The following is a 26906-nucleotide window of genomic DNA, read 5'->3' as shown; positions in this document are numbered from 1 at the left end:
CCTGTCCCTTCACCCTGGTCCGCGGCTTGCCAGCACCATCCTTCAAGGAAGGAAATGTTCCCACTTGGATCCCTAGTGCCCAAGTGAAACTCCTCACAAGCAGTCTTTTCCCCACTTCTGCCCAGGTCTGGAAATCCAGAAAACTTGCTCCAAGGGGGACATCCCTCTGAGCCAGGCCAGCATCCACCTTGTCCCCCTGAGCAGGCCTCTTATTCCTGTGGGCCTTGTGCAGACGGTTCTCTTGCTCCCAAAGCCTGACTTCCAGCCCAGAGGGTCAAGATCAGATAAAGCTCACAAAGACCCAGAGAAAGAACTGTCCTGCTCTCTCAGCAGCCTTCCCCACTTCCCTCCTGGAGCTTCTTCTGGATGCTCTCCCAAAGCTTTGCCGGCATCTTCTCTGAGCTCTCTACCCCTATCCCGTGTCCTCCCCCAGGACCCCAGAGCAGCTGCAGCCTCAGGTTTTTTCCCTTTTAAGGCCCTGGATCGAAATGTCACCGTCACCCCCTTGGGCCTGGGGGAATCCTCCTGGCTTAGATTCCAGCTCTGAGAACTATTCTAGCCCAAGTCCTCCCCAAAGGACAGGGCTAAAGACAGGCTCTGATGACTGAGGTCAGATGTGCCCAGAAGGATGGGGAGGAAGGGAGGGAGACAGGAATATGAGAACTTGGAGAAGAGCGGGATGAGGTGGTGGGGAACATCAGCCTTGGACATTGAGGATGGGGCGGGAGGGGGCTCGGACATGGGGGGAAGCACACACTTTGGCCAACTTTTCCCTGGCCTCACATAAGTCCCAAATCTTCCAAGCAGGTCAAAATTGGGGAAGTCTAGGGACAGCCAAACCTCCTCTGACTCACAGGGAGAAGTCCTTGGGGGAAGGTAAAGCCCACTGAGTCATCTTCCAGATGTTTTGAACACAGGTCATTTGCCTAATAATGAAGCCCAGCAAAGCACCATCCTCTGAGGGGAGGTAGCTTGTCTTGGAGAACTGGATGGATGGCTTGGGATACCTTGCCCTTATCTGAATAACAACTTTATCTCCTGTTTGCCCCCATTGGCCTAATTTGAGGTGCCCAATATTTTCCTATTTCAGAGTCAGGCCTGGCCCTAATCCTTTCTAGAAATGGGTAAGGATATGTTTGCGTGATAATATATTTATAACCCAGAGTGAATTGCTTGTCAGCTCCAGGAGTGGGGAGGAAAGAAGGAAGGGAGAATTTATGTAGAAATTTATTATTAAAATAAAAAATTAGAAATGGGTAAAAGGATAGCCCAGTGGATTGAGAACCAGGGTCCTTGGTTCAAATGTAGCTTCAGACACTACCTAGCTTTGTAACCCTGGGCAAATCACTTAGCCCCCATTGCCTAGCCCTTACTGCTCTTCTGTCTTGGAACCAATATACAGTATTGATTCTAAATTGATTCTAAGACAGGAGGGAAGGAGAAAGAAATAAAGAAAGGAAGGAAGGAAGGAAGGAAGGAAGGAAGGAAGGAAGGAAGGAAGGAAGGAAGGAAGGAAGGAAGGAAGGAAGGAAGAAAGGAAGAAAGAAAGGAAGGAAGGAAGGAAGGAAGGAAGGAAGGAAGGAAGGAAGGAAGGAAGGAAGGAAGGAAGGAAGGAAGGAAGGAAGGAAGAAAGGAAGAAAGAAAGAAAGGAAGGAAGGAAGGAAGGAAGGAAGGAAGAAAGAAAGAAAGAAAGAGAGAGAGAGAGAGAGAGAGAGAGAGAGAGAGAGAAAGAAAGAAAGAAAGAAAGAAAGAAAGAAAGAAAGAAAGAAAGAAAGAAAGAAAGAAAGAAAGAAAGAAAGAAAGAAAGAAAGAAAGAAAGAAAGAAAGAAAGAAAGAAAGAAAGAAAGAGAGAAAGAGAGAAAGAGAGAAAGAGAGAAAGAAACTAAAGAAAAGAATGAGACAATTCCATTTATTGCTTCAGTCCCTGCCAGGATCTTCATTACCTTCATTACCTCCTACCCTTCCCTACCTCACCTAGCCACCTAGCACCCTTCAGCACAAACCAGAATCTGAAGAAGTCCCTCCTGCTTTCCAGTGGACACAAGCTCTAGATTTAGGGTTCAGGAGACCTGGGTTCAAATGATAATCCAGACATTTACTAGCTCCCTGGGCTAAAGAAAAGGAAGCTTAGAGGGGCAGTTATAAAGGCTGTCCTCAAGTATACATGGAAGCAAAGTTTGTCTTTTCCTGGCTCTAGAGGACAGAACTAAAAAGTTGCAGAAGCATTTTTCTGCTTGAGGTAAGAAAACACTTCGTAGGAATTAGAACTATCAAGAAAAAAAATGAAATGAGCCATCTTGGGAGAGAATGGGTTCTGCCCCACCACATGTCTACTAAGCAGAAGTGAGAAGATGTCTTATACAAAATATTGTAGAGGATTCCTTCTCAGTCATGGGATCAGACTGGATGACCTCTGAGGTCTCTTTCAAAGTTGAGATTCTGTGATTTGATCTCACCAAACCTCATTTTCCTCATCTATAAAATGGGCACAGTAAGACTTATGATACTTCTCTCACCAAGCTGTTGTGGGGAAAAGAATGTATAAACATTGAGGGGCTAAATAAATATCATTATTGTTAAGAAGGCAAAATCACAGAGTCCAATGGCTTCTAGTAAGCCATCCAAAAAATATTGTGCATGTCAACCTCCAAAGATGTCCCCCCTGGGGAAGGGGTCATTCCCGGCCCCCCTGCAGCTGCTGGTCTTGGCAAGGAAGGGTCCCATGGGAAGAAATATTTAAACTTCTGCTGACTGCACTCCCTGTCTGTCCAGTGCTAAGTGAAGAAGCAGCCACTACCACAGGGAAGTGTGAGGTGTGAGTCTGGGAGCTGAAGATCCAGAGGACCTAAGTGTGGAACCTCCAGGTACAAGTCAGAGTCCTAGGCCACTGGGAAGCAGCTCAAAAGGTAAAGCATCCAAAAAGCTAGGGTTCATATCTCCACTGGGATGAGGCTGACCTACTCATCACCACCATCCTTAGGGTGGGTAACAGAGGGAGGAAGTGGGGAATGGAGGAAAAAGAGAAAGAGGAGACAAATGGGGAGTGGGTTAGAGATGAAAGGAGTTGCTTAACTGCTGACTTGGGCACTGAAAACAGGTAGGAAGGGAGGGCAATTTTAAGACACACACTAGAGTATTATCCTAGGGCTGGCAGGCTGCAGCAACAACCTTCACATCTGGTGAGCCGACTTTCCTTGCTCACAGGGTCTGGTTACCCTTTGAAAAGATTCTATGGACTAAAACTTTTATCGGCAAAACAGGGTTCCAAGATTACCCCAACAGATTCATAATTAAAAAAAAATATTCTCCCCAGCCAAAGAAGGAACCATTGTAGTCCAATTGCAGATCAAAGCATATCATCTTCTGCTTTTATTTCCTTCATGAGTTTTTTATTTATAAGTCATATGTGTCTTCAGTTATGACATGGGGATTATCGAAATACATATGGTATGAAAACACTGTATAATCTACCTATGTCAGATTATTTACCACTTCAAGTTGAGGAAGAAGGAGGGAGGGAGAGAATCTGAATCCCAAAATGTCTGAAAATGATTGTCAAAAAATTTTTAATTAAAAAAAATTTTAATTAAAAAAAAAGTAAGGGGAAAAGAGGGGGGGAAGAAAGTCCTATGCTGAGAGTGAAGAGATCTGGGTTCTAGAGATGGCTCCTTCATTGACTAAGTGACCTTGGGCAAGTCATGAGAATGGGAGGGAGATGGAGATACCTAGATCCTGAGGTCAGAGCCTAGGCCCATTAACTAGAGGTCAGGACTCAAGATAAAAGCTACTGAAGTGGTCAGCAAGTCACCTGTTTGAACCTTACTTTTGCCTTCTGTAAAATAGACATCAAAATCCCAGCTACACAAGGCTGTTTCAATGAACTGTGTATGTTAAAATGCTTTGTGCTTTTAAACCTAACATACTTGTGGATTCTTTTTATTATTCTTAAAATTAAGACTCTTAAGGGCAGGGAGGATCTGCCATAGTCTTTCTTCAGCACCTGATCCAGTCTGCCTCCCAAGAAGGTCTTTCTTTTCTGCTGCTTTGGTGCCAAGCCATTTCCCAATAGCTAAAGCCCAGTGGCCAAAGCTGTTAATGAGCCCCTTCTCACTGCACTCCTCTACCCCAGGGGACCTGAGATCAAATCCCAATTTACTACCTACATGACCTTGGGCAAACCAGTTAAATTAACTGGACCTCAGTTTCCTTATCTCCAAAACAAAGACGGTTGGACTCTTCTAATGGATTCTTGTAGTGAATAAAACTATATAAAGACTCATCAGACTGTCCCTGGGAACAAAAGGGGTATTGCCAAATCAGCAGAGCTTCCCTGACCCCTCTGAGTCATCAAAGTTGAAAGGGAGACAGGGGTGAGGATAGAGTCAGCTGGCAGCTCTGCTCCTCCCTTCTGAGATATTCTGAGAGACTGAGAAAAGCCTGTGGGTAATATAATCCAATACATCTGCCTAGAAGCAAGAAGCAAGAAGCACTCAACTAGGTTTTCCAGTACCCAAAGGATTTGAAGGAGGTGCTTCTCCAGCAAGGAGCACACACCTAGGCACAGAGATGAGTGGGATGTTTCCCCTTTAGTCTTTTCCTTAGTGGGAAATGGGGTAGAGGTAGAGGTAGAGTGTAGAGGTGAGCAAGGTGAGTATATATACCTAAATTCCCACAGCCACCTGGGTACCAAGTAGGGTTACACTTCCAACTTAATTCCAGTTTCAGATTTTTCTGAAGGAAAAAGCTAGACGCCAAATGCCTCTGGACTAGTTGAACATTTTCAGCTCTGGGATTAGAATGACTGAACTATTTAGCACTTTGAGATCTCTGTCCCAGATCTTAGTCTGGGGTCTCCTTGGAGGACTAGGGAACCTCTCTTTTTGCTCTCTTCAATCAAAAGTGTCTATCCCTACTTTTGTCCACTAAGGCAAACTATTTTCTCTTCCTTTTGCTAATGCCCAGTGTACCTCCCATAAGTTGACACCTTCCACCTTAAATCATTTGGGCCAAAGAAAGGCATCTGCACCCCATCTCCCTTTGCATGTTTTTTGTCTTCCTCCTTGATAAGTGGGCCAGGCCATGCACATTACCCCCAGGGCTCCTCTAACCCTCTCCTATCTCCAAAGGAAGGAAGAAAAGCAGTGGGCTGCCCCCAGCACCTTCTACATCTCCTCTTGGGCAAGATTTGTATCCCCACTAAAGTTTTATAATTGGACAGCTTGGAGCTCCTACTAATTCCTACTTTGAGCAAATAGAAGCCCCCAAAATGAATACATGGGCCAGTGGGGGAAATGGGCCATGTCCTGGGTCAGAAAAGAGGAACAAGGGAGAGGCTAGAGTCCAGGGGCCAGACCTAGCCTTCCTGATCTGACCAGTGGTTCTTAACACAAACCACTAACATGTATCCCCCTATGTTGCCTCCTCCATCCATGTTCTCCTTACTTCCACTCCCTTACCCCACTTATTCAGCTATGGCCTATCATTTTTCTACTTAGAGGCCTCCTTTTCTTATCTGGCCTTCTTTTCCAAATCTGACTCCCCTCCCCTTGTTTCCACAGGGCTATCCTCCTCATTACCATGACGACAACAATACAGCAGCAGATGGTGAAGGAGCATGTATCCATGGAGTTTTCCAGCTCCACCACCAGTGTACAGACTTTCTCTCAAACCACCAAGGTCATGGGAGGCAAGTTTGGGAAGGGGAGGATTAGGCAATTGGAGGTCAGACAACAGATTCCAAGTAATAGCCTGTCTCCTATTAGAACCAGAGAAATTCAACTCTCTGAAGAAGACCCTTCAGGAAGGCCAAAGAGGCCGAACCTTGCTTCTATCCATCATTTCATTCCTCCAAAAGCCAACCCTTTCCTCCAAGGCCTTCTGTGTGTGCTCAAGCCTTTTAGAAAACAATGACTAATGAGGTTTTTAATAGCAACCCCTTCATGATTTCCACAATAAGGGTCAGAGTTCAAAGGAATGGAGTTCTAATGATGGTTCTAAAGTTCTGATAATTTAACAACCAGCTCTCCAGGGGTGGGAGGATGGACAGACATACTTTTAAGTTTAATCTTCATTATGAATATATTCTTCATTAATTTATTAAGTGTAGACAATTAACAAAACAATAAACCAAACCCTGATTTGTAGTAGTTGGGCATTTCCAAGGTGTCAATGAATATATTGAAAATTTAACCATCAACTTTATAGCTGCCCCCAGAAACACTAGGAGTGAGAAAAGGGTTGTTTTGGGCAGGACAGACTTTTTGAAGCTTCTTAACTTTCATTACATGGGGAACCCCATTCCCCAGCCTTTATTATGACTACAGACACCTCCTAGAATGGAGGAAAATCCTGATGATGCTTCTGAAGGTCAGGTAAGAAACAGCATAAATAAATCATTACTCAGACTGGAAACAGATGCACAGAAAATGACCCAAAGGGAGGACTAGGAACTTGTGCTCCAGGGGATGGCTAAGTAATGAGCTCACAGCTCTAGACAGCTCCTTAAAGGTTCAAAAAGTTGTCCCATCCATCATCTATCAGCCACAGGCCCAGCACACACACACACACACACACACACACACACACACCTCCTTCCTTCCCCAAGTGACCCTCATCTTTCCTCCCACAGAGCAAATTACATCTCAGAAGTCTTCCAGCCATACAGAATTCTTTAGTCTGATTACTCGAAGCTCAGAAGTCCCTGCAGGTGAAAGCGTCCCTGAGTTTGTGGAGAAGCCTAGCCCTGTTACATCACCAGAGGGTGAGCCCTTCCCCTATCCTCTCTGGGAATAATGTAGATGGGACCTGGGACCTTCCTGGGGCATTCATCTGGTCCTGAGCTTAGCCACCTTATCAAGATCTCAGCTCAGTCTGAGAAGACAGGTTGGGGCTTAGGAAGGTATGATTCTCCATGAAGTCAGCAAACATTTATTAAATACCTACCATGTGCTGGCCACTAAGATCAAAAAAACAGATATGACATTGATCTGTTGGAAAGAGGCTCACAGTGAAACACGTCAGGACAGTGGGAAGAGGAATGAGACAGGTAACCCAATGATAGATGGGAGAGGTATAAATGTCCCAAACTGAATTCTTTGTCTTCTTCATAGCAGGAGGGTTTCCAAAAACCCTCCAAGAAGCAAGGTGATGTGCTGAGGTGCATCAGAACAAACCATGGCCATGCATCATGGGACAGTGAAAATAGCAGAAGATGTTGGTTTGAGTCCTAGCTCTTCTACTTACTACCTGTATGACTTTCAGAAAGTCACTAAACCTCTCTATGAGGGTCTCAGTTTGTCCATTTATTTTTAAAAAGAAAAAAAGAGGGGTTGAACTAAAGCGTTTCTAATTTCTTATTCTTCCAACTCTAAATCTATGATTCTATAATCCCCTAGGTGACAAGGCTGTATTCCGAGCCCGAGTGCAGGGCAATCCCAAGCCCAATGTCTCGTGGAAAAGGGAGAGTGGTATTCCCATCAAGGAAAGTGCCAAAATATTCTATGACAGCATCAATAAGGAGTATGTGCTAAAGGTACAGAAAGGCCCCCACTGTCCCAAGAGTTTAAATGTCACTGACCTGGGGCCATTTGGATGGTAAAAGTAGATAGAACCCTGGAAGGCCTGGAATCAGGAAGATGAGTTCAAAAAATGGTATAAGATACTAGGCAAGTCACTTCACTTCTGCCTGCCTCATCTTTAAAATGGGGATAATAATAACACCTATCTCCAAGAGTTGTTGTAAAGCCAAAATAAGATACTTATAAAGTACTTAGCATGGTGCCTGACATACAGTAATTGCTATATACTTATTATTATAATAAATTATTATTATGAAAGGAAGAAGGGAGGAGGGAGGGAGAGACAATTGATGAACTCTACAGCTTGAGTCCAATGGATTCTCTTCTCTCTCAGCATTCATTCTCACTGATCAGCCCTTCCCACACAAACTGACTATTCCCCTTTGCATCCTATCCAGCTAGAGCCACTATCATCTGACGATGCAGACAACTATAAGTGCATTGCAAGCAATGAGCACGCTGATGCCGTCTACACCGTGTCCCTAACAGTGTCAGAAAGTGAGTTCCAAACTGTCTTTATAATCAGGTAACCACTATCCCCATTAGAGAGATGACCCATTCTACCCTCATGAGAGGGTGTAATTCATGAATGTCATGAATTCACACTTCCCTACATTCTCATTAACTGGATCAAACCAAGCCCCCCTTCTTTTGGGGGGGGGAAGGTGGAGCTCATATACTCAGTCTTTATTGGAATTACTCATCAAATCTTTCTCTTGGTCCCCAGGCCAAGAAAAGATGGATTTCAAAAAGATGCTGAAGAAGAGGTGAGAGCAGACCCCTGGTAGACTGCCCTTCTTCACAAATGTTATTTCAGTGGAGGACCATTTGGCCCAGAGACTCCTTGATTCCTTTATTTATATTTTTTGGAAACCCTTACTTTCTGTCTTGGAACCAATACTGTGTATTGATTCCAAGGCGGAAGAGTGGTAAGGACTAGACAATGGGGGTTAAGTGACTTGCCCAGGGTCACACAGCTAGGAAGTGTCTAAGGTCAGATTTGAACCTAGGGCCTCCATCTCTAGGCTCAGCTCTCAATCCACTTTCAATCCACTACCCAGCTGCCCCCTCCTTGATTCCTTTAGAGAGAGCTAAGCTCCCCTGAATCCCAGGGTCTCAGTGAAGAGGGGGAAGGAGTGGGTTAAGTTTCAGAAGGGAGAAAAGAATGACTGAACTGGTCCTGGCCACTCTCAGGGGCCCCCCTGCTCCCAAGAAGCAGCAGAAGAAAGTGACAGATGAGAAAGAGATGCTGGAGATCTTGTCAAAGGTGCCTAAGAAGGACTTTGAGAAGGTCTGCATGGAATATGGATTCAGAGACTTCCGAGGACTGCTCAAAAAGCTCAAGGAGATGAAAAAGAAGGTAGAAGTGGAGGTTAGTATGGAAGGCCTAAGGGCCAAGAAGGTAGAATGGATGAGGGATGGGGAAACAAGGGGGTTAAAGAGGTAGGTAGTATTGGGACACCCAGGAGGCAGGGAGATTGGGGAAGATTGGTAGATACACATGGTCTATGATGTGACATTCAGATTATGACAGTGACATTCAGATATGGCATTTCCCCCACTCTGAGAGTGGGATTGCGAGGGTGGGGTGGGGGTTGCTGTATATTATGGGGATCGTGACAGCCCATGTAAAGCCCATGTAAAAACTTTACAGGAACTTTGAATTATTTGCTGATGGATAAAGATAGGTTCCTTGCACAGAGTAATTTAGTCCCCTCTTACCTGATCTCATCAATTGGTGGTAGAAGAGACTTGGTGAGGAAAGATGGAATATTACTACAGCATGAGTTGGTAACATCTGAGTCTGGTTCTTCATGATAATAGCTCAAATTTATGTAGCGTTTCTAGGTTTGCAAAGCACTTCACAAATATGTTTCTCATTTGATCCTCACAACAACCCTGAGAGGTAGGTGTTGTCATTATCCTCATTTTTCAGGTGAGGAAACTGAGACAGGCAAAGTTGAAGTAACTTGCCTGGGGCACACAACTAGTAAGTGTTTGACTGTCTTCCTGACTCTAAGTCCCATGCTCATCCAGAACAATAAAAAAGGCTTTTCTGGGAGCTATTCACAGGGTACTGATGACCTTGGAAAGCTTCAGGAGGACCCCATCCATGGACCTATTTTATCATTGAAAACTCTTAGGCAATTCGAATCATAAAACCCCTGGAAGATGTGGAAGCCAAAGTGGATAGCACGGTGACCTTTGACTGCATAATGGAATTGAAGGACCCCAACACAAAGATGATTTGGATTAAGGTTTGCCTCATCCCAGAGTATGTTTTCCCCTTTTCCCTCCTTCTTCTGAGTCACCACCTTTTGAAGGGTCTCTTCTTCCTTTAGATCTGTCACAGTAGGTATGGTCACTGTCAAATAGGGGTCAGTGTGTTCCTTCTTTGCCCATTTCTGCTCTGTTCCACACCCTTCCCCATTAAGTGCCTGTCCCTTCTGAACCATATCTCCAATGTCATTGATATGAGGAAACCCACCACCACCAATGGGGATGGGCATGGCAGCCCAAGGAGGGTCAGAGACTTGCCTGGGAACACCAGGAGGATTCAGGACTTGCCCAGGGTCACATAGCCCCATTGTGTTTAGAGGAGTAATGCTAGGTCTTCCTAATGCTGAGTCTGGCTCTCACCACTATGCAGTCCTGCCTGTCTCTCTATACCTTCTTTCTGAGAAGTATCTGGTAGACTCCTTCTCTCTGAGGCAAACAGATTTTGGTTGTCTCTCTCTAAGAAGGTGGCATTGTAAATGAAGATACATGAAAGGAGTAATGTTTAGTCCAAAAGAATAAAGCACAAATGGAAGGATTTCTAGCATCTATTTGTGAGATCTTGCTGGAGGAGTGGAGTGCACCGTATGCTGGGGATGTTTCCTAGACCCTACTTATGACAAAGACCCTTGAAGAAACACTCCCTGTAATGAAGTATCATAGGCATAAGTGTCAGGATTTTCCCTTCTTTAACCTCTCTGGCTTCTTCTCCCTTTACCCCTTGCCAAACCAACAAGGGGCAGAGAGAAGACCAGAAGAAGTCAAGTCCAAATAGGCTCAGTTGATGGGTCAGCACCTTAAGGGCCAATTCTCTATCAGGCCAACCCACCAGGGCCTCTGGATGTGTTGTGGGGTGCAGTAGGGGTTTTCCAAAGAGGGTCTTGAGCTTCTGCCATTTTTTCTTACACTACTCTGTAGGGAATGGAACCTCTGAGGATCCAGTACTCCCTGGGCAAGTATGATGTGAAGCAGGTGGGTACCAAGTACATGCTGATCATCACCAACGTGAACATGAATGACGCTGGCATCTACACACTGGCTGTGGGAGACAAGCGGCTAAGTGCTGAGCTCATTGTTCTGGGTATGGAAGACTTGGTGGAGGGGAGGAAAAAACAAGGAAGAAGGGGGAGAGGAGAGTATAGAGCTGAAGGAAGTAACTCACTCTGGAATTTAGAAACAGGCACTGTGTTGGGTATAATTGGTCACCAGAGGAAAGCTGAGCAGAGGGAAGGAAGGAAATTAGAAAGTAGTGGGGGGCACAGACAGACTTTCCTTCTCTTAGATCCTTCTTCTTCTTTGTTCCTCGGGGTCCTCACACCAAAGGTAGAATCTATGTGTGTTCTGGCTGTATGTCATGTCCTTCCACAAGTTAAGAGTTGTTCTTTAATTATCTCTGACCTCATTCAGCAGGGCTAAGATCCCTTTCTTTCAACTTTGACTCCTTCCTTTCCCCATTCCCAAACTAACGGAGAAGGAGAGAAGAAATCAGAGTAATCCAGGTCCACAACACTGGATTTAAATCAGGAAGACATCTCAAATACTAACGTAACTTTGTAATGCTGGGCAAGCCTCTTTATGTCTATAACCTCAGTTTCCTCCTCTGTAAAATAAGTAGATTGGATCTGATGAACTTTAAGGACACTTCCAACTCTAAATGTATTTTAATTTTACTTCATTTTTATTATTGTGCAAAACACATTTCCATATTGGTCATTATTATAATAGCACACTTATACAAAACCAAAATCCCAAAATAAAACCATAAATATACTGCTGTGAAAGATAGTATCCTTTGATCCACATCCATCCAACTCCAACAGTTCTTCCTCTGGAGGTAGATAGTATTCCCCAAAATAAGTCTTTCAGGATTATCCAAGATCATTGCATTGCTGAGTCAGCTCTAAATTTATAATCCTGTATTCAAATAGGCCGGTTCAATGAATCCTCACCTGGGGGGGGGGGGGGCGCACCATAGGCCAGGAAAGACCATGTCTCTAAGGTCATGATGCAGAAAAATACTTCAGCACTACCTTTAGAGGAAGAGTTAAGAGGAGCTACAAAAGAGGAAAACAGAAATGTTTTTCCTCTATATTGCCCCCTCCCAATTTTTCCCCAGTGAAAAAAATGACTTTATTTTTAACCCAAGTCTATAGCAGAGAGCCCTTAGAATCTATACCATACACAGTATAGTTGAATTCCATCTGGACCTCAGACTTGAGGAAAGAGAAGCTGCTATTGTAATTCAGAGTTACTCTTTCTCCAGTTTAGTTTAATTAGTTCAGGGTCCATTGGTGAGTGAGTAATGAAAGGCTATCCCAGAAGCAGGAACTGATCACTAGGTGATGCTCCTCTGATATTAGTTTATTTTTTCCCCCTAAACCCTTACCTTCCACCTTAGAATCAGTACTAAGCAGAAGACTGATAAAGGCTAGGCAGTGGGGGTTAAGTGACTTGCCCAGGGTCACACATCAAGAAAGTGTCTGAGGTCACATTTGAACCCAGGGCCTCCCATCTCCTCCCATCTCCCATCTTGGCTCTCAAACCACTGAATCGCCTAGCCGTAGCCAGCTGTTTCTTTCAAGTGACAGAGTATGGCTTATAGGAATAGGGATAAAGATTCTACTACGGATTATGGCTGCTGTAACTTCCTTTCCATTTCTTGCTATTTCCACACTGCCCACATGTCTTTCCAGATGAGCCCCTGAAGTTCATAGGAGAGATGAAGCCACTGAAAGTAACAGAGCGCCAGACAGCAGTGTTCGAGATCCGCCTGTCCAAGAAGGTGCCCAACTTTGTATGGAAGTTCAATGGGAAGGAGCTGAAACGGGATGACAAATATGAGATCTCTGTGTCTGAGGATGGGCTGACCCACACACTCAAGATCAAGGATGCAAGGCTCAGTGACAGTGGAGAATTCTCTGTTGAGGCTGGAGACCTGGTTCAGAAGGCCCCTCTCACCATTGACCGTGAGTGGCCACAGGCACACACAGAAACTGTATCACACAATATTCTTGTGTTCTCCTGAGACCTCAAACTCTTGGAGGAGAGGTTGCTACTATAATTCAGGGCTAGCATTTCTCATTGTACTTAACTTGTTGAAGGTCCAGTGGTCTATGAATATGAATGAGTCTTTCTAAAAGGCAGGAATCCACTTCTCTCTCTGTTTCCTGTAACCCCAATCTCCACTCAGTACATGTATACATCCCATGGAGTTACCTGGATACAGGTATTTGCCCTCAGGGAAATATTGGGATGTGTCGGCATATATGAAAATATCAATGGTGAGAAAGAACACTAGATAAACACAGAAATATAAGACAGATGGGCTGATGTGCACATGTACACAGGCACTTCCCTCCTAAACCTCTGAGGGTAGGCAGGTAGTTTCAAAGAACTCTGCAAATAAGGCTATTGAAGCAAGCAAGAAGGAAGGAATCAAAAACAGCCTAGTGGTTGTGTCTGTCATTACAGGCATTCCCATCAAGTTTGTGAGCACCCTAAAGAATGCTCGTGTAAAGGAAAGAAGTCGGGCCTGCCTGGAGTGTGAGCTGACATCCAAGGATGTGACCTTGCGCTGGAAGAAGGATGGGAAGCTGCTAGAGCGTGGGACTAAGTACAGTATGAGCCATGAAGGCAAAAGGGCAGAGCTAGTGATTGAGGATGCACAGCTCAGTGATGGAGGCGAGTACACCGTGGTGGCTATGCAGGATGGGGACCCCACAGAGTACTACAGCACTGCCATCCTGACTGTAGAGGGTATGACCCTTTAATCCTCTCTTGATCCCCACTGGCTCTCCAACTACTCACCCTCCTAATAGCTCTACTGAATTTCCTGTATCATCCAATCCATAGTGACTCTTCTGTCAAACATACTACTAGAACTGTATACTAAGCCCCAACCATCTGTCTCACATAGATTGAACCATACTCATCATTCCTTACCTATCTTCCTATTACTCAACTCATGCACATAGCTAGAGTCATGCCTGTCCCTGCTCACCACTCAGATGCCACTGGCTCCCTCTGGTCCTGTCTAATTCCCTGTTGTTCTCAGAGCGCTTGGCTACAGTGAAGAGTGGGATGTCTGATGTACATGCAGCCACCGGTAGCCCAGCAGAACTGTGTGTGGTGCTGAACGATGAAAAGGTGGAAGGAGTTTGGCTAAAGGATGGCAAAGAGGTAGAAAATGGGACTAAAGGAGGGCGAGGACAAGAGGTAGGAATCCGTTTGGGGACTTCCAAAAAGCCTTGACACCCTATCCCATCATCTCCAGATCACAGATTTCAGTGGGGTACAGATTGTGAAGCAGGGAGCAGTCCATAAACTCATCTTCCCCAACATGGGCCCAGAACATGAGGGCAAGTACACATTCCGGGCCAAAGGTGCAGAGAGTGAAGCTTCTGTCTTCATCGCAGGTATTGTCCTCCATCCCCCCATCTCCTCCTTTCTGTTAGGAAACCGTCACCCAAGGAAGTCAAAGTTGAGAATTTCTCTATACCCTATCCCTCAATTCTTTCACTAAAGAAACACTTAGCCTTCTCTCCCATTCCCCCAACCTCCACCCCCACACACATCTCCTCCAGATAAGAAGCATTCAATCTGCTGTTGAATGATACATGGGGAAGAGTAGTACTGACCTCTTTTTCTAGGGAGCACAGGCAGCACTGACCTTCCCTCTGTGAAGGTAGGCCTGCCCCAATATAGTAAGTATTGACACCACTGTCTCCTCCAGACCCACCTACAATTGACCCATCAGTGCTGGAGGCACTGGCTGCACATCCTGTTACTGTGAAGGTTGGCCAAACAGCCAACATCAAGGTTCCATTCCGGGCCAAGCCATTGCCCAAGGCGACATGGTACAAGGATGGGGTAGAGGTGACAGAAGAGGAGCGCGTGACCATGGAGAGGGGGGACGATCAAGCACTGCTGACGATTTCCAATTGTGTTCGTGAGGACAGTGGTGTCGTTCTTCTCAAGCTCAAGAATGACCATGGTTCTGCCACAGCCACACTGCACCTGAATGTGCTTGGTGAGGCAGCAGGGATGGAGATAGGGTAGAAGAAATGGGATTACCTGCCCAGAGAATGCTCGGTGTAGAGAAGGTAGTATGAGGGCTCTTAAGTGTTAGTATCTCACACACACACACACACACACTTTGGGGGGGTCTGCTATCTCTTTTAGCACCCTATGATACTAATAGGCAGCAGGATGTGAAGAGGAGTGGAATGGATTTTAAGAAGTCAAAAGAGGATCAGCAGGGATAGAGCCCCCAAAGTCTGTAGTTTGCCTATTTCTGGGTAGATGATAGATTTAGATTTGGAGTCAGTGTCCAAGTCAATATATTAAGGATAGGAAGGTCAGATCTCTGTACTCCAGCTCTGATCTAACCCAGGTAGCCCTGTATGATCAGGGCTTCTCTATTATAGAATTCTTCACAGTCTCCTTTCTCTCAGGATAAATATCTCACTCTCTCCACTGCTTAGACTTTATGCCCATGGGTCCCATTTTCCCTTTGTTTTTCCTCAGATCGGCCCAAGCCTCCTCAGGGTCGTGTGGAGTTCCTGGAACTCTCTGGCAACTGTGTCCATATGAAGTGGAAGGCCCCAAAGGACAATGGAGGTCGGCCAGTGACACAGTTCATTATAGAACGAAGAGCAGTTGGGAAGAAATCCTGGACCAAAGTTGGGGAGGTCAGTGGTAAAGTGACCAACTTCTCCACCAACAAAGTAGAAGAGGGGAAGGCTTATCAGTTCCGAATCCGAGCTGTTAATTCTGAGGGTGTGAGTGACCCACTGGAGACTGAAGAGGTCTTTGCAGGAAACCCCATTGGTTAGTATGCTGACTCATTGGTTACTGTTAAGAAATTGTTCAGAATTAGAACCCATTGTTTACTAAGGGACAATAGTCAACATAAGGGCTTTTGGACACTGGGAGAAGGATGGAAGGATGGGTAGGCCACTTGGCCCTCCCACAGTGAGAAACTAGACTCCACTGATGAGTGTAAGGTTGAGTTAGCAAGATAGTAGGGTGGAAAGGTAAGAGCTTTCTCCTTAAAGGAGAGGTCCATACTGGACAGGTAATTGATCTCATCTCACCTTCACATCCCATGTGACTTACCACTTCTTGTGACTCCTGCAGAGCCCCCTGGCCTGTCCTCTCAGCCACAGGTTTCAGATGTGACCAAAGAAGCAGTTACCATCACATGGAACCCACCAACCCAAGATGGTGGATCCCCAGTACTTGGCTACATTGTAGAAAGAAGGAAGAAGGGGAGCAACCTATGGGTACCAGTCAACAAGGATCCCATCCAGGGTAAGGATGCTAAAAAGGTGTTAGGAGAGATTTTTTCTGAGTGGACTCTGAAAATATTCCCATTTTTCTCTATAATATCCCATACTACGCTGGAAATTATTCCTTATTCTCCACAGAATAAGGCTCTTCTGGTTATAGACTCTATATTTGATTCAGCCATACTGCCTGGACTGTGCTTACGTGGACTCCATATTTTGTTGTTCATTTCATGCTTCCACTACATGACCTTTGTGGCTACTATCATCTTCTGGTTTTCCCTTGGTCTGTTATTCCAGACACCAAGTGCAAAGTGGATGGTCTCCTAGAGGACACTGAATATGAGTTCCGGGTAATTGCTGTGAATCGAGCAGGACAAGGACAACCAAGTATGCCCTCCACTTCTGTGGTGGCCAAAGATCCCATAAGTGAGTTTAGGTTGAGGACATCCTTGCTCTGTTCCCTCATAAAGATGAAGAGGGGTGGATTCTATGGTCTATATTGGTGCTATATGGGATAAAGACAGAAACATGGTTTCTGCTCTTGGGAAGACATGCTCCCTATCCTCAGGGAGCTTCTAATCTAACAGAGTATAGAATGTTCACACAATGATTTAGAGGAGGGAGATGAAGCTTTTGAAAGTGAGCACTGAGCAAGGATTCAGAACAAGAAATTTAGTGGATTGGACAAGGAAGGAGCATGCAGGTGGGGGGGGATGCTATGAGTCAAGGATCTAGGGTGGTTAACTTATGGGACTTCAGTGAGACATTATTCGTGATTTGGGTAAAAGACAAATATATAGGTTGGATAAGTGGAGGTTTTGTTGGAAGTTGAGGTTAGGGGTCAGGTTGATGGTTAACTGTGATCACTGAGTGGTGGTTGTTTGTGATTGCCTCAGAACCCCCAGGACTGGTTCAGGGTTTACATGTGGCTGACTCCTCAAACTCCAGTATCTCCTTGGCCTGGAGGGAGCCTATTGAGGGGGACCCTCCCTCTGGTTACATCCTTGAGATGAGGGCAGAAGACACAAAGGAATGGTCTAAGTGCACAAAGATCCCCATCTCAGGCACCTGTTACACAGTGGGTGGTCTGACAGAGCGGCAAAAATACTTCTTCCGTATCCGAGCTGTGAATGAAGGTGGTGTTGGGGAGCCTGTTGAGCTGGATGAGGGTGTCCGGGCCATGCCTCCACCAGGTAAGAGCACAAAGAGCTCAAGCATTAATTTATACCTTTATTGCTCTGAACTCCTTCCACTGGGCTTCCGTCACCTCTCAGGGAACACTGGGACTCCCTCAGACTAAGGAAGAACATCATATGGTCAGTCCTGACCTGAGCTCCTACAGAGAGTCAGCCTGGAGGACAGGAAACTAAAGGGATCTGAAGTCATCCACAATTCCATTTCTTCCCTTCCCTGCTCCCCCTCTACCATTAAAAGGCCAAATTTTCCATCTGAGGCCTAGAGAGTTATGGAAGGAACCAAATTACGAAGAAAGGACAGCCTCAGGGGAGGGAAGGGACTGTTTCTCATTTCTCTTGCTCAAATGTTGGTAGAAATTGCAAGGAGTTATGACTGCTTAATGCTGCATAGATTGGTGGGTGGTGACCTTGGGCTCTCTGAAATTATACCAGTAGAATACTGATACTATTGAAGTTCAAATGATCCCAGTATAGTTCAGAATGCATACATGTGGCTGAAGGACCAGCCCAGCTAAATTCAAAGGCTCATAAGCAGAAATTTGAAAACAGAAAGGAAGCTTTTTGGCCATAAAAGTTCATGAATGTCTCCCAAGACATAAAGGGAGGGATTGTGAGCCTTCTAGTGAACATTTCCCCACTAAGCAGGATGCCTTCTGAATTGCTGGCTTCTGAACTATGCATAATTCAATAAGTCAATCCAACCAACAGTTATTAAATTATTACTATCATAGCACTAAGTGCCTTTGGTGGAGGAGGGAGGGATTAAAAGATTTTTTAAAAGACATGATCAAAGGCAGATAGATGACTCAGTGGATAGAGAGCCAGGCCTAGAGACAGAAGGTACTGGGTTTAAATCTGGCCTCAGATACTTCCTACCTGTGTGACCCTGGGCAAGCCACTGAACCCCCATTGACTAACCTGTACCACTCTTCTGCCTTGGAACCAATACTCAGTATTGATTCTAAAACAGAAAGTAAGCATTTTTCAAAAGAAAGAAAGATGTTGTGAAGGGACTTGGCAACACATTAGATACAAGGATGAGAGTGAGTTGCTGAAGATGACTCCTAAATTGTAAGCCTTAGGGAACTGGGAGAATAATGATACCCTCAACAGTCATATGGAAGTCCAGAAGAGAGGAAGAGTTTGAGGGGAAAGATAAGTATTCCATTTTGGATATGTTGAATGTAAGATGTCCATGGAACATTCAGTTTGAAATGGCCAATAGACATCTGAAGAACCAAATCTGGAATTTAGGAGAGTACAGCTGACTAAGTGATTTGAAAACCATCAGCATAAAGATGGGCAAAGTACAGAAAAGTATAAGCAAAGTGCTATGAAATATCTAATGAGGAAAAGGCCATGAGATCTTAAGGGAAATAGAAAAGGTTTCCTGGAGGAAATGGCACTTGAGTAAGGTATTAAAGGACAGATAAGATACTAACAAGCAAAGAGAAGGAGGGAAGAACTTCTAGACACAGGGAAGCACAGAGCCCACTGAAGAAACTAAAAATATTCAAATTCTGCTAAGAGGTAGAGTATATGGAAAGGAGTAATACAAATAAGCCTGGAAAGGTAATTGGAGGTCAGATCTTGAAGCATTCTAAATCCTAGGTATAGGAGTTTATTTAGGCAATAATGGGAAATCACTGAAGATAGATAATAAGCAAAAGAGTATAATATGATCAGATCTGGGCAGTTAGTAAAGGTTATTGGCCTGCCAGGGTTATGAAAAATGGATTGGATTGGGAAGAAAGTGGATTCATGATGCCAATTAGTCAACTGTTACAAAAGTCCAGGTAGTTGGAGATGAGAGGATGTTCTAAGGTAACCAGCATGAAAAAAAAAGGGGGAACTACAAGAGATGGTATAGAAAGAGAATCTAAAAGACCTGACAATTGATTAGACATAAAAGATGAGAGAAACAAACAAAATGAAATCAGGAGGAAGTATAAGAGAATCATAGATTTAAATTGGAAGACATATGATAGGTCATCCTGAAATTTTGAACAGAACTTTCCTCCACTATATCCTCTCCACTTTGAAGACTTCAAGTGATCAGTTCTGGTCTAGCTGTGTGATCCTGGGCACACTTAACCCCTATTGCCTAGCCCTTGCCACTCTTCTGGCTTAGAAGCGATGCTAAGACAGAAGGTATGGATTCTTTTTCAAAAGAAAAGAAAAAAGACCTCAAATGATAAGGAACTCCCTATCCGTTTCTACTTTTGGACAGTTTTTATAGTTAGAAAATATGGCTTTATCATTAAGCTAAAATATCCTTCTCTATAACTTATATCCCCTGGCCCTGGCCTGTGAAACCTAACAGAACAAACACAAGCAATAGCTTTTCTAACACTTGAAAAGGATACAGCCAAGTTTGGGAGCACCCTGAATTTGAGGTGCTTAGTAAACCTATCTAGGTGGAACCAGCGTAAAGACAGAGTTTGTCTGGAGCCCAGCAAAGAGGTTAAGAGTTGACTGTATTTAGGAAGCACCTGCAAAGAAGTGCTGTGTGGAGCTATGGTAGTGAATTAGATTATGGAAAATTTAAAGGGAGAAAGACATAAAGGATCTTAGAGCCTTGGGAAGGAACCATCCTTAATGGATTAGATAGAAAGAGACTAGAAAAGAGAGCTAGAAAGAGAACCAGGTGAGTGTAGTATTTTATAAATCAAGGGAGGAAAAAGCATCCAAGAGGGAGTAGACAGCATTAGATGCTACGACGAAGTTAAGGATACCTTTGAGAGAACAGTTTCAAGTGAGGTGGAGGAGTGGGAACAGGGTGCGAGAAGTCAGACTGCAAGGGGTTGGGGACAGAGTGAGTTGTGGAAAAGTGGAGGTAGTGAATATAGATCACATTTTATATCAGTTTAATAGTGACAGGGAAGGTAAGAGATAGGGCAAGAGCTTAATAAGGTAGAAGGGTCAAGGAAATGTTTATTGCTTGAAAAGGAGCCAACTGAAAGGGAGAAATTTTAAAGGGGAGACAGGGAGCTGGGGTACAAAAGAGATAGAGCTAGCTCCTGAGGCAGGAAGACTTGGGTTCAAACTCTGCCTTTAACATATATTAGAGCTTTGTAACCTTAGGGAAGTTCCTTAACACCTCAGTGCCTCACAAAGTCTCTTGGAATTGTAGAATAGGTAAAAGAGAAATTTCTTATACTAATAAAATTTAGCTTCCCAAACTAATGAAATCACAAATCTCTGTCCTAAAAGGAGGAAATGATTACTAATTAGCAAATTAGTCTGAAATGAGACAAGAATCAACTGCATAGGTAGATAAGATTAACTTTATCAAGGATTAGGGATATTATAATCTCATCATCTTCAAAGAAAGAGTGATAAAGTGACAACCATTTAGAAAATTTGAAGGATAGAGCAGAGTTGAAGGATCTGGTAGCAGATGGCCTCAGTCTTCTTAAGAAGTGGAAAACTAAGTCCTCTCTTGTTAGTGTGCAGTATGAAGGTACAATTGAGGGCAAGAAAAGGCTTGGAACAGTTGCTATGGGGAATGAGATAGAGGGCCAATAAAAACAGAGTAGGACTGTTGGGCTTACATGGGGGCCCAGCTGAGGCTTTGTACCATATAGACAAAACCTGATTAAAGTGTAACTGGGAAATATTTAACAAAATAAGTAAAAATACAATAGGACCTGGATTATATTACTATGTGGTCAATGTGAGGGCAGCAGGGATCTTTAACATACATTTTAGTGGCCTCCCCTTTTGATTTGACTTTGCTTTCCCCAACAATACTTAACAGCACAGTGCAGAAGGAGAGATATAAAATGTAGAAGGTTACTCAAGAAGATGAACAGATCAGGGATGGTAGAAATAAGAGGAAAGAGGAAACCTAGGGCAATAGCTAATTAGCCATGGAGATAAATGTAGCCAGATTAGGGGAAGGGTTGCTAGGGAAATGTCAAAAGACCAGAGGTCCTAATGAAGGCAAAAAGCCATCCTATTTCAGATTGATTTCCTTTCGCCACATGGTTGGAAGAGATCCTTAGAGTTTATAAGATTGAGGAACTATGTGCTCAAGATAATAGATGGATGCTCAATAGCAGTCATGGTATTCCTAGGCATGATAAGTAGTCAATATGAATAATGGTATCTCTAGGTCATAGGGTGGGAAAAGATTGTGAGCAGGTACTAAAATAATACTATGTTTACATGAATCTCAAAGGGAAGGGGGTCATTTAAGGATGCAAAGTAAAATGGATTGAAAGCAATAATGAGGTATAAAGACATTGATAAATACTTACCTTTCCATCTGTCCCTGTGAGTTGGAGAGATTTAAAGGCTTTTAGTGGGGAAAACTATAGGGGATATGTTGTTTTTTTTCTGGGGAAAGTCAAGTTTTACTTAAAGAAAAGAATTAGAAGGAGAAGTTCAAGAATGTTCAGGGGAATTTGCTGAGAATAGAGCAGGAGTTTCATAGAGCACAGTGGAATGCGTTAGGAGAAGTGAAACCAAACTGTAATGAGCATGAGTTGAGCTGAGCAGAAAAAGGATGCTGGTTTAGGAGAAAGCAATGACAGTGGATGACTATGACTGGGGAACTAGAGAAATAGGAGGTAGAATAGCACAGCATATCACCAGAATGGAAAAAAGATTGCAGTCAGTAGAACCTAAACAGAAGAAGCTGAAGAGGCAACATACCCAAAATTCTAAAGCAATCATGGGGGGGGCTGATGTTTGGGGATGGCTCACCCAAAATCTCACCCCTAAAGAGTTCTTTTGCCACTTTGCCTTCACTGGTCCCCTCCTAAGCTACCCTTGCATCTCTGTAGCTATCACTAGTCTGTGCCTGGCTTCCAGAAGACTTCATTTTCCTTGGATTTCCCACCCTCAGCAATCCCCTCCATGTCTTTCCTTCCTACTGCACCGGAAACTGAAGTTGAGGTTTTCAAAAGGACAAATTTATAGAACATAGAAATATTGCCATCATAGCCAGAGATAGCTCTATCTGAGCACAGAAAGCAGCCTAGCCCTAATCTCATCTAAATAGTCTAGCTAGTCTCCATCTCACCCCTGATGTATTTAGAGAAAAAGACCAGACCTTTCAGATTCCCAGGTGTCCTCTACTAGTCCATTCCTCCAGCTCCCAGGATGAGTACTTCAGTCTTCCATATTAGCAATGCTACAGATAAACTCGTGAACATCAGCTAACATCTTTTCCCCAAGGGAAAGGTTCACCTAAGCCCCTCATGGGTTGGCAGTCACCCACATACAACATGCATATAGTCAAAAACACATACGGTTTTCACCAATAAGCAAAAAATAGATTTCTTCAGTCATTTTTTTAACCTTTCCTCTTATTCTCCTCTTCACTCTTCCCCCCACCCCTGATTCTCACTCTTTCCTTACTAACCTTTTGTTTTTATCTCTAATCCTCTCCCTTTTCTTTCTTCTCTCTCTCTCCTTACTATTCCAACTCTATTCCAGCGGCTCCCAGGTTTGATCTCAGTGCCCGGCTAAAGAGTCACATGGTGGTGAGGGCTGGGACTGCCCTGTGTATCCATGCTTCCTTCTATGTGAGTGTCTTGAACTTGACCCCATTCTAAGCATATTAGGAAGAAAACTCTTCTCCCCAGTTGTGGCCATGATGGGCTCTTTTCAATGCTCTTTTCCTCCCTGAGAGCTCCTTATACCTCAAGGACGTCTCCCTTCTTCCTTTCCTCCCCCCTCACCTAAACCAAATGTTGGGAATCAGGAATACAGATCAGTTGGAAATTACCAAGTAGCATTAGGGAGGACGGGAAGGTACTGCCAGAGGCTGAAAGGGGTAACTCTAGGTTAATCCATGGTTCTTGCCACCTAGGGCTCCCCTCCACCCACTGTGATCTGGCAAAAGGATGGAATCCCCACCAAGGGCCGAGAAACCATCACCAAGGGCAAGAATCACTCCCAGTTCCTCATCAATAGCACCAAGCGCTCAGACTCCGGGGTTTACCGCATCTTGCTCCGGAATGAGTACGGAGAGGCCCACTATGATATCCACGTCCGTGTGGCAGGTACACACTCAGGAGCCAGAGAGGAGGCAGATGACCAGTTAGAATAAGCAGCCACCTTCTTGGCATGCTTTGAGGAAAGGTTTTCCTGCTGGCTTCTCCCTAGTAGTGTTTTGAGAGGGACTATAAAAGAACTCCAATTTCAGAGACTCTGCCACTTACTAGTGATGGAACTCTATCTCTGAACTTCTATTTCTTCATCTGTAAAATGTGCTTGATGCATGTAGCATCCACCTGAACAAGGCTGGCTGGCTGAAGTTCACATGAGATAAAGTATATAAAGTGTTTTACAAACTGTAAGGTAGGATAGATATGGCAGCTATAATTTTGCTTGAAATTCCCCCATTAGAGATTAATTCCTTTGGGTCTTGAAGGCTTTGGCACTGCTGGTGAAAATGTACATACCTCTGGGAAGATGTCTTACATTAAGGTTTCACTGGTTAGAACTCATTAGAAACACAGTAGAAACTTGATGTTTATTGGATTATTTCCAGAAGAGTTGGTTCTAAGAGGGTAATTCAACTCAGGAGAAGTCCTGGAAAGGTCCTCTGCCAGGGCCTTTAGGACATGGGAAGAGGGATAGCAAAAATAAACCTCAACTGCTACACTGTTTGGCCAAGGAACAGACTTTGGGGCAACACAGGAAAGGCCAGCCCAGCAGAGGGTCACTTGTCAGGCCCATACTATGATAAAAGCCCATAGTTCTGATGGCTAAGGAGGCCTTGGAGAGAAAGCTAAATGTGGAAAGGATGGGGAAGTAAGTTAACTCATCTTCAAAGGGAATATGGCTAGTAGAGGATAGGGATGACAGGAATGATGATTGGGTAACAGACCTCTAAAGGAGGGGAAAGAAGTTTCCTTATGATAGAGGACTTTAGGCTAGACAGAGGAAGAACTTCCAACCTGGGCCATGACTGTGAACTGAAGTTGCTGGGGAAGGCTAGGGAATCTGCTGGAAGTTTCTCCATAGGAGAATCGCCCCAACCCAAATGAACAAACAGAGAGACAGACAGAGAGACAGAGACAGACAGACAGACAGGCAGAGAGACAGAGAGAGACAGAGTCAGAGAGACAGAGACTAGACTGTAGTCTAAGACAAACATCCCTAGTAGGAGGCCCATGAATTCCAGAGTGCCACAAGAAGAGGTGGGGGTAGAGTACAGGCTGACATGGGCTTGTGCCTTCAGATTTCCCACGGCCACCAACAAACCTGAAGTTGTTTGAGGAAGTGCCAAACACCGTGACCCTGGGCTGGGACCACAGTCCAGATGTACAGGAAGATGGTGAGGCACACTATGTCATCATGAAGAGGGACGCCAGCACTGCTACCTGGTTCACGGCTGCCGATCGAGTCTTCAGCAACAAGTACACTGTCACGGGGCTCCTGCCAGGGAGAAAATACTACTTCCGAGTCCTGGCCCGGAATGAGATTGGGGACAGTGATCCACTTGACTCAAAGGATACATGGCTGGTCAACAAGGATGAGAGTAAGTGTGGTCAAGGAACCCAAAAAGCATTAAAAACATCAGGGAGGGAAATGTCAAACCACCTAGGGGGTAGGAAGAACACTGGAGGGAATGTGGAAGGAGCATGGAGAATATTGTAGGTGGCACAGAGACACCCAGAAGAGTGCAGGGAGCAGTGCCAATGGGATAGAGAATGACAGAGAACCAGAAGGAGCATGGGCATTGATGGGGAGCCCAGGGAGTATGAAGATCAGAAAACTTCATGAGGAAGCCAGAGAATGTATGAAAGGAAGGTGGGAGGGCTGGGAAAATGGTGATGAATTAAAACATCAGAGGAACTAGGGAGCAAAGAATGCCACTTCCTCTCTAGTTCATTGGCCCCAGCTGTCCAGTGCTCTGACATCCAGGGTTAATGAGTCTTTGGCTCCTTCTACCCTTTTTTCCCCTACTAGTTGAGGACCTCGGTGCCAAACTACGTCCATATGAGCACAAGGACTGGCGCCATGCCCCTCGCTTCATCACACCACTGAAACCCCATACTGTGCTACGAGGACACGACTGCACCATGAGCTGCGCTTTTCTGGGGAACCCACGCCCCACAGTAACTCTGTACAAGGGGGATGTCAACATCACTGCCAACTCCAAGTTCTGGTATAACTCCACCAGTGGAGTTTGCACTCTTGTCATCCCCACCTGCACCCTCAAAGACAGCGGTGACTATAGCGTGCTCATTGAAAATGAGCTGGGCAAGGACAAAAGCAGCTGTACACTGACTGTCTATGGTAAGCAACTATCCTAGGAGGGATAGGGTCTGTCTGTTATAACATGACAGGACGGGGTCATACATGAATAGGGAAATGTCCTCCCAGTCAAGTAGGGCTACCCACACACATCCTGCTGTGACATAACAATGTGATGACTAACTCACCCTCCTATTCTCTTTCTTTCCCTTTCTTCTCCCTCCATTCTCTCTCCTTTTCTATTTCCCTCTTTCTCCCAGCTTCCTTCTCTCTCTCACTCCCTGGTTCCCTTCTTTTTCCTCTTTCTATCCCTTCTCCCCCTTTTCTCTCACTCACACAAACACCTGTGCACACATTACTTGGTATCCCCACAGCTTGATGTTCTTGAGATCCAGGGAGGGCTTGAGCCCCATATAACCACTCAGGGCACTTGTGAGAAAAAACTTAGAAAACTTATGAAGCTCTAGTAGTCAGCAGAACCCTTATTTCCTGGCTACCTGGGCATCCCTGAGACACTACTTCCTTGGTCTGAGGGAGACAGAAGCTCTGAAAGGTTCAATGATTTGCCAATTATTATGCTGACCTAGCCAACCCTGCTCTTGGCCTTTCAGACAAAGATGACAAATCCATCCTGGCATCTGTAACTGAGAGTCTACAGAAAAAATCAAAGCATCTCATGTGAAGCCTAGTCCAACTGCTCTATAGCCAAGATAACAACGTTGGAGTTGGAAAGCCTGCCCCTTCAAAGGAAAGTGCACACATACCTCTATGACCCTGACAGTAGAGCCCTTGGTTAGGGGTAATTCTGAAGCAATAAACAATAGCCCCTGCGACTTCACCTCCAGCCTGATTCTAAAGTTCAGGAGAGGGGAAAACAGTGAAGATTTATTTAACCCCTGCTCCAAGCAGTAGAGTAAGGAAAGCATCTATCTGGCCTTGTTCCTATGGCAGCCTCTTCTCATCCAGTTTCATTATATTTGCAGCCCACACGTGAATTAAACAAACCCCACCCCTGTCATCCTCTACTCTGTTATCTAGAAAGGGTCAGTTTTAAGTATTCATATAGATTAAACTATGTCTCCCTACACCCATAACAACACCTGGAATTCTCAGCGTACAGAATCCATACTTTTAAGATGAAGCATTGTTCTATTAAAATGCTATTATTAGGCTTGAATAAGCTGTCCCCTTACTTTCACTGACTGACCGGATCCCTTTTCTCCAAATTGGCTGAAATGGGGCCTGAGTGAATGTCACTTTTTGTGACACTTTTCATGTGTACATGGAGTTGGCAATGAGAACCCATAGCACAGTCCAGGCAAAGGATAGGTCTAAAAGAGGAGGCAAAT

At 44.6% G+C, this 26906-nt stretch overlaps 1 protein-coding gene across 1 annotated transcript; it reads left to right on the top strand.

Moving 5' to 3' along the window:
* Positions 1–41: 41 nt before the first annotated feature.
* On the top strand, positions 42–26737 carry IGSF22 (immunoglobulin superfamily member 22). The gene is made up of 22 exons (XM_056802222.1): positions 42–5686; positions 6629–6760; positions 7395–7531; positions 7976–8075; positions 8305–8344; positions 8772–8949; positions 9722–9835; positions 10773–10935; positions 12548–12820; positions 13326–13610; positions 13909–14033; positions 14128–14269; positions 14587–14883; positions 15381–15683; positions 15993–16166; positions 16442–16570; positions 17041–17337; positions 22786–22874; positions 23162–23354; positions 24539–24838; positions 25270–25599; positions 26169–26737. The coding sequence occupies exons 1-22, from the start codon at positions 5578–5580 to the stop codon at positions 26237–26239; spliced, it is 3981 nt and encodes a 1326-aa protein (XP_056658200.1). The 5' UTR covers positions 42–5577; the 3' UTR covers positions 26240–26737.
* The last annotated feature ends 169 nt before the right edge of the window (positions 26738–26906 follow it).

This window comes from Monodelphis domestica, chromosome 6 (genome assembly GCF_027887165.1).
Source record: "Monodelphis domestica isolate mMonDom1 chromosome 6, mMonDom1.pri, whole genome shotgun sequence".
Taxonomy (NCBI): domain Eukaryota; kingdom Metazoa; phylum Chordata; class Mammalia; order Didelphimorphia; family Didelphidae; genus Monodelphis; species Monodelphis domestica.
This window is presented reverse-complemented; position numbering and strand designations above follow the sequence as displayed.

Coding starts and splice junctions, on each gene's coding strand:
- IGSF22 (XM_056802222.1), top strand. CDS start 5,578: ATGACGACAACAATACAGCAGCAGATGGTGAAGGAGCATGTATCCATG. Junction 24,839..25,269: donor GCTGGTCAACAAGGATGAGA/GTAAGTGTGGTC, acceptor TTCCCCTACTAG/TTGAGGACCTCGGTGCCAAA. Junction 25,600..26,168: donor CTGTACACTGACTGTCTATG/GTAAGCAACTAT, acceptor TTGGCCTTTCAG/ACAAAGATGACAAATCCATC.